This window comes from Symphodus melops (genome assembly GCF_947650265.1).
Source record: "Symphodus melops genome assembly, chromosome: 2".
NCBI lineage: Eukaryota > Metazoa > Chordata > Actinopteri > Labriformes > Labridae > Symphodus > Symphodus melops.
In genome coordinates, this window is record NC_136692.1 from 5,593,298 (window position 1) to 5,606,254 (window position 12,957).

At 42.7% G+C, this 12,957-nt stretch overlaps 1 protein-coding gene across 2 annotated transcripts in view; it reads right to left on the reverse strand.

Moving 5' to 3' along the window:
• The window catches only part of plppr2b (phospholipid phosphatase related 2b), a 44,824-nt gene extending 32,500 nt beyond the window's left edge, over nucleotides 1-12,324 (reverse strand). For both annotated transcript variants that reach the window (XM_079337933.1, XM_079337934.1), the window contains exons 1-2: nucleotides 11,750-12,324; nucleotides 6,970-7,080 (exon numbers count right to left, since the gene is read on the reverse strand). In XM_079337933.1, the coding sequence (XP_079194059.1) occupies nucleotides 6,970-7,080 (111 nt within the window). In that variant the 5' untranslated portion in view covers nucleotides 11,750-12,324. The remainder of the gene's footprint in view (nucleotides 1-6,969; nucleotides 7,081-11,749) is intronic.
• Between the last annotated feature and the right edge of the window lie 633 nt (nucleotides 12,325-12,957).

Here is a 12,957-nt window from a genome sequence, read left to right on the forward strand (position 1 = left end):
TTTGCAGCAACAGCAATCACATAATTCTACAAAATCCCCAGTCCTCAAGCAAGCAGGCATGCCCCCGCATTTTACAAGAAGAATAGAAGCAGATGCATGCATGAAAACACAACAATCCTGCAGTGCAATTAAAGGATCCAAAGCGCTATATTTCCTGAAACAAACACGAGATAACGTTGATTCGTGAAATTAACCGAGCAGCAAAATAAGGATGCGTCTTTTAAATATCTATGTCATTTTTCCAGCAGTTTGAGTAACAAGTTTGACTTTGATGCGATCTGTCCCTGAGCTGGAAGGGATGCCAAGTTCATAAATTGTGAATATCATGATTTTGGAATCAGATTCCTCTAGTGCAATTTATTTGGCTGACCTCGATCAGAGCGGCGTGCCGCTGAAATCAGCCCGCATTTCTTAGTCCTATAATTGCATGTAGCTCAGAAAGAAACAAAACACTGAGGGACAAGATTATAGCTCAAGCAAGCTACTTTTTCTGGAACAGTCCAAATCCAGCAGCAGGGATCTTGTATTTCTGTTTCTGAAGGGATAATTTGGCCTCCGAGCTGCTCTAGATATGCAGCTTTGAATTGCTCCCCCGGGGACAAATAAGGTTTTTTGAATTGAATTACTATATTCCAAGCTCAGAGACCGTATATGAGCCCATACACTGATATACTGGGTCTCTCAGTTCTCCCCTCCCCCCTCAGGTAATAACAGGTGGGTAGCAGGCAGCTAACAAGTGTTTCAAACATCCGCCCATCGTGCTGAGAAATCCCAGCACAGCAGACAGGCGGGCAGCTGCTATTCATGGAGTCTCAGAGATAATGAGGGGGGAAACGAGCTGGGAGAGAATAATGTGAGAATGAGCTGTTAGTGTGTCTTTGTGGCAGAGAGTGTGCACGTGTGTGTGAGTGTGCACGTGTGTGTGTGTGTGTGTGTGTCTGAGTGTGCACGTGTGTGTGAGTGTGCATGTGTGTGTGTGTCTGAGTGTGCATGTGTGTGTGTGAGTGTGCATGTGTGTGTGTCTGAGTGTGCGTGTGTGTGTGTCTGAATGTGCGTGTGTGTGTGAGTGTGCGCGCGTGTGTGTGTGTGTGTCTGAGTGTGCACGTGTGTGTGTGAGTGTGCATGTGTGTGTGTGTCTGAGTGTGCGTGTGTGTGTGGGGGCTGAAGAGAAATTGGGCTCATGGAAAGAAAGTCTGTGAGCATTTTTATCAAATGAGCAAGAAAAATTAATGGTGGAGAATGAGCTGAAAAGATATTTTGGTAAGAGGTAATGTGTTCAAGAAAGGGTTAAAAACGGTAACATTTCTTATCCACTTTTTTTTGACTTCGTTCACCTGATTATTAGAAACATTGATGCTCAAAAAGAGGTTAAAAATAAGCTCAAATGAATCTTTAATTGAACAAGAGGTAATGACATAATTCATTTAGAAGCTGAGCTGCTTTTACATCCAGAGTAGAACTAAAAAAGTGAGCACAATAAAAAGGACCGTGGTAAGTCCATTTTGTGCTCGGATATGTGTTAGTTAGTTGTGAGGTCTCAGTCTGTTCAGAAACGAGTAAAGACATACATCAAACGTGTCGCTAGCAGGTAGAAGATGTACCGAGGCAGTGAACTATAAGCACGTGCAGAGAGGAACAGTAGGGCTGATACACTGCTTTTCACTTCCAGAGCAACGTGTGCTCTTAAAGACGTGAAAACTGCAAGTAAAGTGAAGAAACACACACACTGTCTGCAAGCAAATCAAGATTTCCTGAGGTTGCTGATCAGCAACAACAATAACCAAATAGATACAGCTGATTTTCTAGAAACCATGTATTTAATTTGGAATCGATCACTTGTGAATGTGATCAAGACTTTTTGACTTTTAGATAGATAGATAGATAGATAGATACTTTATTGATCCCGAGGGAAATTCAAGTTTTTTTTTTGTTTTTTTTTTAGATAGATAGATAACTGAAAGTGCGGCCACTCACGTCGGCGCACAGGTGAGAAGTGATTTTTGAGTGATATGACATGTAGAAGAGAGCCAAAGGTGTGGTTACATTTGGGAGCAATTTCAACAAAGAGTTAGAGCTTCAATGATAGAAAAACTGCATTTTATGCTTTAAAGGAAGAATGTGTGACTTTTTGATGGTAGATGTCGCCCTTAAGCGCCAGCAGTAAACCAAAAACAAACTGCTGTTTGGTGACACCTGTGCCATGCTGTAGCCTTCACTCTCCTTCAGCGGCACACTTCCAACCCCGCTCCAATGGAAGCACAATTTAGCGCTAGCACAGACTCGTTCGACATTGACTTGTAGCTCATTGGATCGGATTGGAAATGTGGCAACTTCCATCGATTATTATTAAATAGAAAAGCAGTGAGATATGAGTCCATGGTATATATGCAATGACAACAATGCCAGCAGATCGTGCAAAAAAACAGCTAGTCAGAAACATTTCTAAAAATAAAGGTTTGATCTGGCCCTCCGAGTGTGAGTAAAGAAGTCTTAACTCAACATGAAGGGGGTGGTCAGGGACATCCAGGATTAGCAATTTTATTCATATAGCACATTTCATATAGATAAACTGTGTGCTTTACATTGATGTTAAAACAAAATGAGAACAAAGCATATAAAAAAAGTGTATGAAAACACATGCATGTGCTTTAAATTTGGCTATAAAAATAGAAATGGCTCTAAACATGGACAAGGTCATTCAATTTAATGCAAATGGTCTTTTGGCGTCATATTTGCCAGACATTTGTTGAACATACCGTGAATGTCAAATCCAACAGATCAACACAAAATTTTCAAATGGACTCAATAAAAGATGAAAAATGTCCCCACTAAACTTTCTCATGAGGTTTGGATCACAGGTCCCCCCATTCCCCCCCCCCCCATCCCCCCCCCCCCCACACACACACACACACATTGTTTGCAATAGTAACACCCTACACCCAACACTTGAAGTCATGAAGCCATGACTCAGTTTGATGAAAAAGAAGAAATTACACTTCCTTCAGAGTTTCCTGTTGTTGTTAATTATGTAACATTCATAAAGAGAAACCTAAAAATAAAAACAAGATAAGAGAAATATAACGACACAATCGAGGTCATAGACAGAGAAGCGAAGAGAAAATGAGAGCAGACGTGCACCAACAAGAGAGGCGACGTGGGCCGTAGACCTGAAACATTATGCGGCCTCATGCTCAGCAGTCCGTGTACTTTACAGCGCTCACTGTGCCACGGCAGGACACAGCCAACGAGGCATGAGGAGGCAGGAGAGGAGAAGAGGAAGACTTTCTACTTTGAGCTGGAAGTCGAGGATGAACAGAAAAGCTGGACGGGGGAAACGCACACAGCACAGGCTGGGTGCAATTGTTTAGTCGCTCCAGTGTCCAATTACCATTAACAACAATGATGATCACGTTTAGCTATCACTGCAGCTCGTACCACGCAACTCCTCGCTGTCTGCAAGTTGTCTGCTCAGCGAGATCTACTCAAAGAGTCCACTTGTAGTCCTCTCCGAGTCCTTTGAATCTCAGCTTCAGAACAGATTTTCACAGTGGGCTCGGCTCACACTGACTCGTAGAACTCCTCCCATCCAGCCAGTGTCTGAATCCAGTCAGGAATCAGTGGTATCGAAATGACTTTTTAAAGAGGGTCCTTTGAAGCTCTTCTCTCTGTTCAGTACCAGACTGGTCTCTTGTGTGGCGTTCGCAGTGTGACGGCAGAGACAAGCAGCAACACGGAGCCAAAACAAGAGAGAGGAGCGAGACATCCACAGAGAACAGAGGACGACTTATCTGCTCTCTGTCGTGTTGTTTCTGCGCCATGCAGCTAAAAGGGAAATTGTGTGAAATTACCCTTCCTGAATGAACTGAAACGACTCGAACTCAAAGTGTTATGTTGATGAAAAAGGAATGAATGACGAGCAGAGACAGGAGCAAAGTAGGTTGATGGAAGACACTGGGAAATGAAGCTCGGGGAAAAGAGAGACAAATAAAGTTAGAGATGGTAGACAAGGCTTGAGAAATAGAGAGGGGATGAACTGACAGCAGTCACTGCGGACACAGAAGGAGGACAAAGGCCATTGTCATATTAAGAATTCCAGTATTTATTTCCAAAACTGCCTAAATAACTCTACTGGTTATAAGGCATTTTAAAACATACTGCTTATAACGTATCAAAGACAGTTCAATGTTCTTCTTTGATCAAATCCAGAACATTGTGGATATATAGATCTTTATGAAGATGAGAAACTAGGTGAAGTGAATGAAAGGAAATGAAGTAGTTGAGACAGGGAAGTGAAAATTAGCAACAACAAAAAAAAGGTCACTTTACTTTACGACAGAAACAACAGTAGCTGATCCACAAAGCCGTCCAAAAAATCAGCTGGTTAAACTATGATGTGATTTAACAAACAAGGACAGTGCGGGGCTATCAGTGTTTCTCCAACCATTTCTTTCTTCGTCGTCCAAAACTCAAGTCCAGGTATGTGAATTGGAAACATAAATAAGAAACTGATTTTGGATTATGGCTCGAGAAGGTGATACAAGGTGAAGAGGAAACAGACAGTGAGACGCTGAGAGTTTAACTGTGAGGTACATAGAGAGCCAGACTCAGCTTCTAGATCACAAGCTACAGGCAGAGTAAAAACACTGAAGAGTGTTTGAGTTGAGAAGAAATGGCTAATGAGATGCTAATGTAACAACAAAGGAGCGAGTGCACTCCGGGGGGAGCTATGCTACAGCAAGCTGCTCCGGTAAGAACACAGACAGAGGAAAAGAGGGGAAATTAATTTAGAAATGCCCTTTATTAAACTGCAGCAATGTACACAGATTCATTCAGGGGGCATCTGCGGTGATTAAAGTCAAATTGGATTTGTATCAGCCCACCTCTGGCTGTGCTGGAACAGAATTAAAACAATAGCTGCTCCTCCAAAGAACGAGGGAAACAAGGTGAGAAAACGGGAGTGCAAAAGAACAGCCACACTCAAGGTGTTCATGACAGCCTTGAGTCTGTGATATGAGGTGAGCTTCAGGGCAGTGTGTACTTCCGACGACGGAGAGGAGAATCGAGGAAGAGGTGACCAGAAATGAGGAGACATTTAAAAAAAAAAAAAAGTGAAAGAAGAAAGGAGGGGGGACCCAAGAGGAAACAAGAAGCCGGAGAGGAGCAATTTAAAGAGTGGTGGTCTTTGCAAGAGCAGAAAGGGTTTTTTGAGTGGGAGGAGGAGATGAGGCTTTACAAGTAAAAGGGGAATAATGGAGAGATCCATGGTGCAAAAGATGCAATTACTCAAGGGAACAAGTGCTGGAGAGGATGATGTAGAGGATCTGCATGAAAGGAGTGACTGGACCGTCAAAGAGAATACTAGAGGAAGAGGAGGAGAAGCACTGACAGATATAGGCCTTGAGATATTATAGGCACACTTTTCTTTTTAAATTAGAAAGCAGAGAAATCATTATAATAAGTCCTCAAGAGGATGATTATAGAATGAGCCAATTCAAAAGAACAATGAAAGACAGTCAGAAAAGGACGATAAGGAGTGTGCGTAAACCTGCAGGGATTGTGGGATATTTGTGCTTTGAGAAGCAGCGGTAACCGAGGTGTGATGGAGAGGGTACGGAACATGTGCTGGATGAGGTACAAGTAGCAGGCGAAAAAAAGAAAAGGAATACAGCACATTCTCAGGAGGACGCTGTGAGTGAGCACAAAGTAAGAGAAGAAGAGCGAGGTTGAAGAAAAATCCTTGAGGAGATTCAGACTCGATAAGAGGTGCTACTGGAGGTGCACTTAAAGAGTAATGCCGTTTGCTAAACACTGTTCGCAGCAGAAACATTAAAAACATTTTTAAAAAATGCTAACCCTGGACAAGAAAAACTTTTCAAAAAGTGTGTTTACTTAGTTTGCCTGAGCCGCTTACAGTCTACTGTTTGCCTGTAGGCGACGGTTGCAAAACCAGAATTTCTGACTTATCCAGCCACTGCTCTGTAGCACCATTTGACTCAACACTTTTAGCTGCCTTTAACTTTCAATATTCTGGCTTTTACAACATGAAACATTTGATTTTTTTGCGGTGAAATCAAAAGGGAAGGCTGTATTTGAATGCATGAAAAACATCGAATTCAGTTCAGTCTGCAGTGCTTGTTGTAGCTCTGAGGACCTGCAAGCTTGGAGCGTGTTGGCAGTGGCACGGGCTAATTGGGTTTCCTTTCTTAATTAGGCCAATTAATTAAGACATGCAGCTGAGGCCATGAGCGCTCCAGCAGGTCATTTAGGGATTACAGCGAGAGAAGAAAAGTCATGGGAAGAGTAGAGGAGCGGAAGGAAAGGAATCGAGAAGATTATGAGCAAAAAGGTCACACGAGAAGGCCATTGTGGGGAGAATACCTCCCGCTGAACGTTATCACAGAGCGAGTTTATGAACTGAGGGTAATTACACGTTTGCGAGGATTCAATCAATCACTTTCTCTTGGGAGCCAGTGAATTGAAAACGGGGGTTAATACATAACATTTCCCAGCTGACGTTCTTTGTTGTTAATCCGCCGTGAGAAACGTGAAATGATGGCAGTAAGAGACGTGGGAGAAGTGGACGAGGAGAGGGAGAAGACTGTAAAATGTGCTTTCATGTGTCCATCACTCTGCTCAGGGTGACTCAGAATTCCCACCTGGAGAGTTTATAGCTCGTTCTTTATTTCTACCCACTTTCATGTACATCCGTGCAGCATTTACGCAGCGCGTCGCCCACAGTGTTGGCAAAGTTTTCGATTTTATACTCCAGATTAAGGTTAAGTTAGCTGCACTACAACGGCCTTCAGAAGTAGGATCAAAACTTCAAAAGCAAGACACAAAGCATTTGAAGCACGCACAACAACATTCAGGTCGGATCAGGCTCAAAATGTTGTTTGATGAGCACAGGAAGTGACCACAGAGCTTGATTTTTGTCCCCTTTGTTTGCAGCAGGATAGAACTGAGACTCACCTCCACCAAGAGGAAGCAGGGCACAATGTAGGTACTGGTCTTCTGCAGGCTTGCGTCTTCAGAAAGGGTCCTCATCGGCCTCCTCGGTGCTGACATCTGACTGCCAATCATCTGTGTGGTCAAAGGTTGACACAAAGCTTTAGTTTACTTTGTTGTGTTTGTGGGAAAAGATTGAGCTTCTGCACTCGGGCAACAAACAACTCGACTGTTTGCAAAAGCTCAAATAGCAAATCCAGAACTTGACATCATTAAGAATGATGAAAGCACAGACACACACATGCTGAGCCGCTAAAGATGCGAATGGATGTTAATGGATCGCTGACTATTATTATATACACTACTCAACCATGTATTCAGTGTGGGCCGACATTTCTGTAAACTGGCTGTGGGTAGGATTGGCTCTGATATACTGGTAAGAAAAGACACCTGAACCGGACCTTGATTTACAAATTTAACCCATTGCAATTGTTCACTGACTTCAGAGAATCCAAAACAATCGTGTCAGTTTCAGCTGACTCCAGAGAGCAAATACAGCAGCAGTCTCTTTTTATTCACTTCCAGGCTTAGAGCTAATCTTAGTGCGAAGATTTCAGGGTCCGCTGACTCACAGCCAAGAAGAACATGTGTTCTTTTTCAACCTGAAAGTTAGAGTCTTGATCATGCTGATGTCCATTTTTGTCAAAACACTTTCAAGTTTTAGTTTAGGCTTTTTGCCTTTATTATAGCTAGATATACGGAGGACAGAGTTGGAAATCAGGGAGAGAGAGAGAGGGAACTAACATGCAGGAAAGAGGCCGCCTGCAGGAGTCGAACCCATCCCACCCGTATTGAAGACTACAGCCTCCATACATGGAGACGTGTGCACTAATCACTGCGCCACCAGCACCCCCATATCTACAAACCTCTAAGTGCACGCTCACACTACAAGGCCCATCTGTCCTGAAGCACGACTGCACCCCCCCCCCACACACACACACACACACACACACACACTGCCCCAGGACTAACCGGGTGTGAGCACAATTACCACTTCTACATAATGTTGAATACAACATGTGCATGAGGGTGAAGTCTTTAGTAGCGTTAGTGCGCCCTAAAAAATAGAAAACTAATACGTTTGTCCGATCTGCCAGGTGATGCAGGTAAACACTGCTTACTGACTTCCTTACACTCCAGATGAGAGGGAAAGGTTTAATGTAAGACTAGAATAGATGTCTTTAAGGCCTATGATATACTGTGTGAGTGTTGAAATGGATCTAAGGATCAACTCAAGGACTCTCATGACAACACGTTCTCCATTTTCCATAGAATGTATAAAGCATGAACGTGGTACCAGAAGTCTTTGAGGACGGAACATTGGAGTCTCTGACTCAACCTTTCAGTCAATGTCGAGTCAGACCAAGAGGCTGAGTTGAAGCGGAGATGAGAAGGGTTTTTAGCCTTGTTATAACCAGTTACATCGCACCTGACTTTCAAATAACTGTATAAGTGTTGTTGGGGTTTTTTGTTAACTATTGACACCAAAACTGTCTATCTGTTTTTAACCTGGCTGAATGAACTCTACATGAGGGACACAATGAGGATTCCTTGGCATTTAGAGCTGTCCTTTTTTGTTTTGTTTTTGCACTCCTGCATTGGCTTCATTTTTGACACCAGAGGTTTCTGCTTGCTATCTCCCCTTTATAAGTCACACAAATGTCTCAATGCATCTTTCACCACTGCAAAGAAGAGGTTTATTCCCCTGTTGCAGATGTGGCACCTTTGTCAGTATAGAATCCTTTCTTTCACAGTAAACAACAGAAGCACCAAGTGTACAACCACTACATGTATTTATCACGAGTATACCAAGCACGTCATGCTGTCCTGATCCTCTCACTAATTAACCAGCGACCTTTAACCCTGCTGATAGCACATATGCTTCATGTTGTCACTTTCATACGTAAGCATGTCTGAAGGCAAAAAGAGAAACCTTTAACTCTCTAACCGCAGAGAACATTCGAAACATCTATTCATCTATTTTTATACACACACACACACACACACACACACACACAAACTCCCCATCTCATACAGATGCAGAAAAGCCCACAGCACATACACAATACCTTCTGCATGATACATCAAATATGCACACATACAGGTGTACACACACACATACACACATATCAGGATGAGGAGGCAATCAAAAGAGTCAGATGGAGGGGAAATGAGGTTGAAAGGAGGAGAAGTAGAGCGGAAAAAGAGGAGCGATGATCAAAAAACAAAAGCCTGACAGAAAGATAAGAGAGACACAAAGTCCTGATGCAGATGTTTAGAGACTCTTCTGAAGAAAAGAGGGTGGGGCGAAAGCAAGCTGACTCAGCGATGGGAAACAATGGCAATTTGGACGGAAAACAGGTAGAAGCTGAAGAAAAGAAGAAAAAAAAAAGTTTTGGTCCCTTGAGTGAGAAAAAGAAGAGACAGAGGAGGATGTAGAGGAAAGTTTGAGAACACATGCGGATGAAGAGATGCTCCAGGCTTTGAGACGACTTCACTCGAGATACAAAGTGTCAGAGAGTCTGTTCAATTCTTTGAGGCTCAAAAGAGCAAACTCAATTTTTCTAAGAAGTCTGGAGCCCGACATTATGATTCTATCAATCATCAAGCAAAAGCCTTCAGCAGTCTTTCTTATAGTTTTATTAATTCAACAACCAATTGGTTCTCCTCTCAGATATTGAGCCTCGTCGCTCATCGGCTTGACAACAATTATCTGGCTGTCTTTATTGCTGAGGGGAAATGTGTGCTGCTGTGTCAGCCCTTTCTCCAATCAATGGTCGTTTTTTGGTGAGAGGGAAGGAGGAAACTTCACACGTTTGATTTTTTTTTTTAGTGCAGAAGGAAATGTGACACATAAAAAGCTCATTATTTATCTAACTTTCAGCTCAATTTTCAGAGCTATTCATTTAAAAAAAAAAAAAAAAAACAAGGAGCTGAAAGAGTTTCACGAATAAATACACTGTGATATTATCTGTGATGGGAATACAAACTGAAAATATGTTTCATTGAACATGTTTGAAGGAGAAGGTCAGTGCACGCATTAAGATTTTATATGCCCAGAAATCCTAATTCATAACAGCTTATTTAATTTTGAACAGCTGAACTCTAAAACTGTTTTTTAAAGACGAACATACTGCATGTTGAGTTTGAAGTTATTGTGTTAAAGCTCAGATATCCTCCGAAAAAGACTGGAAATAATCAGAGACACAGACAAGTAAATGATCATAATAATAAAGTTGATATATAAGCACCTTTACGGACACACAAGGACACTGACTGTACAACAATCAACATTAAAAAACGACAGGAATGTATTTTATAACGGTCAATCCCATTTCGACTTTCAGGATTTAGTGGGTTTAAAATCATCATTTCTGCAAAAATCTCCTCAGGTGCTGTCACAGCGTCCGCAAACTTGAACTTTAATTATCCAGCGTTAAAGTCCCTCGTGGCGGTTTTTGTTCCACGTCACAGATTTATCATCACGCTCTATTTTTAGTCACGTTCATGGACCCAAATGGCTGAAATGTCCAAAGATTTTAAGCAATGTTAAGTTAAACACACAACACATTTCTGTTTGTTCTGTGCAATGTTGAGCTTCATGACACAATCGCACACATCCAGGGAACAGTACAAACTACACCCACTGTGTTTAAATGTGTTAATTATTCATGCAGCGGTTCATATTCTCGTTCTCACTGCTCTTTCTTTACTATCGTTCGTCTGTGCCTCTTGGGAGGCACAATCGCTGTATTATCCCACTGTTACAATATAAGTACAAGGTTCTACTAGATGAGATCGGCTGCAGCTTTAAAGGCTTACAGTGATGAAAACGCTTCCATTGATCCAAAGTAAAGACAGAGCAGGTTGTACTGTACTAGTAGAAGCTGAAGATATGTGGATTGTAAATATAAACGAATACACACACAGACACACAGAGAGGTGTTTTTGCTGCTGGAAACACAGCTTCTCGCTCTTCCTTTTTTTTGTATCCATCTGAGGAGCAAAGCAGGCAGAAGGGTTGGCATGACTGATCGTCTCTTGTGTGGCTGTCCGTGTCGCTCACTGTGATTTTCATCCTTAAGCTTCACAGTGGCACCACGGCAACAAAAGACCCACTCTTCATCTCACCGGCACGCACACAGACACACAGACACACACACACACAGCACACACACACAGCGCACACAAAAACCAACATCTCAGTATTTATTCCACATCAACTTCGATGTCAGTCCAACAAGTGGTGCTGCACAGCTGATGTTCGTGTGTGCGCATGTGTGTGTGTGTGTGTGCGTGTTAATAGGAGACAGATAAGGATAGCCAGAGAAATAAACCATTAATCAGTACACACACACATCATACACTCACAAACACTGTATTCATATTTTTAAACATAAAGACCTAGTTTAAATGTGTTAGGCATAATTATCTTATGTGTTTGGGTTCACATTACTGTTGTTGTGTAGTGTCCAAATACTTGGACAAATTGTCGTTTGGTGCTTTGGATTCATTGTTTTTGAAACTTTCATGCAAATACATGATTTTGAATGAATTAGAATTGAATTGTATTTCAATTTAATCAATAGAATTAATCAAATCCTGAGAAAGCATCCTGCCTAGAATCCATTCAGTGCTGCACCTCAGGTTCATCAATGTGGGTCATAAAGATGCAATATAACACACACACACACACACACACACACAAACACACACACACTAACTGCTTTTTAAAAACTCTCACCTTAGATCTGTGTGTTGCTGCTGCTGCTGCACAGTGACCGCTGCCTCCTCCGATTCTCCGTCTCTACGAGGGTTTGCTCCTGCAACAGACTTCCATTCCTTGCTTGCTGGTCCCAGCCTTGCCTCTTTCTCTTTGCCCCTTCTTGTCGCTTTCACGGCAAAAAACCAGCCCCTCACTTCCGCCACTGAGAAGCCCCCTCGGCACTGAGTGTGAATAGAGAGCGATAGATAGAGCTTGCCACAGTGCCAGCCTCCAGCCAGCGACTCTATATCTGTCTGCACTCTGCCGCTGGGTCGCTAAGCTAAATGTGACGATCTTCAACAGCACTTCAAGGCTAATTAATCAAGTGAAGGGATCCACAGGCTGCTGAGGGAGGCTGCTCTCCACAGCTGACTGTGGATGCGCGTAGAAGAAAAGAGGTAGAAGAGAAAGAGACAGAGTGTGTGAGAGTGAGCATCTGCACGAATGTGTGAAAGAAATAGAAGAGGAGCTGAAGAGGAGGAGAAGGAGGAAAAAACAGAGAGTGGGAAGAGGGAATAAGAGAATGAGACAGCTGGAGTGGAGCAGAAAAGAACCATCATGTGCCTGAGAGAGAGAGAGAGAGAGAGAGAGAGAGAGAGAGAGAGAGAGAGAGAAGGAGGGACTCTATGTGTGCTGTGTGTGCGCGTGTGTGTCAGAGGCTGAGGCAGTACAGGGGCTAAAATGGTAGACACTGTGCACTTTAATTCCCCTGGAAAACCCTTTGATACTGGTGCACACTGTGGGGCAAAGTTTTCTGTCCGTGGTATTATTTTCTATATTTTTCCTGTGTGAGCATTCATGAGAACACTGAAGGCGAAGCGGGTGTAAAAAAAAAAGAAAAAGAAAAAAAGACCGAAGTATTCTGAAGGTGAAGCGTCAGAGTTTTGCGTTTGTGTGTCTTTACTCAGCTGGTCTGCCAATAATGGCAAAGTGAGCTTAGGGTAGCTGGGCTCAAATCCCAGCTCAGCCCTCTGCCACAGTACACTGTGAGTTAATGATGCATTGCCAAGCAGAAAATAGGAGCGTGTCCTGCACTTGTTCCTATGTGGGTCAGAGGCCTCAGGTGAAAGCTTACCTGCAGCTTTAGAGTGTGTGTATGGCCATTTGAGTATTCTGCATAATGGTATGAGTTTGTCATCCACAAATTGTCTGTCTCCCTGAGGACAATAACAAAGGCAGTGAGAGTG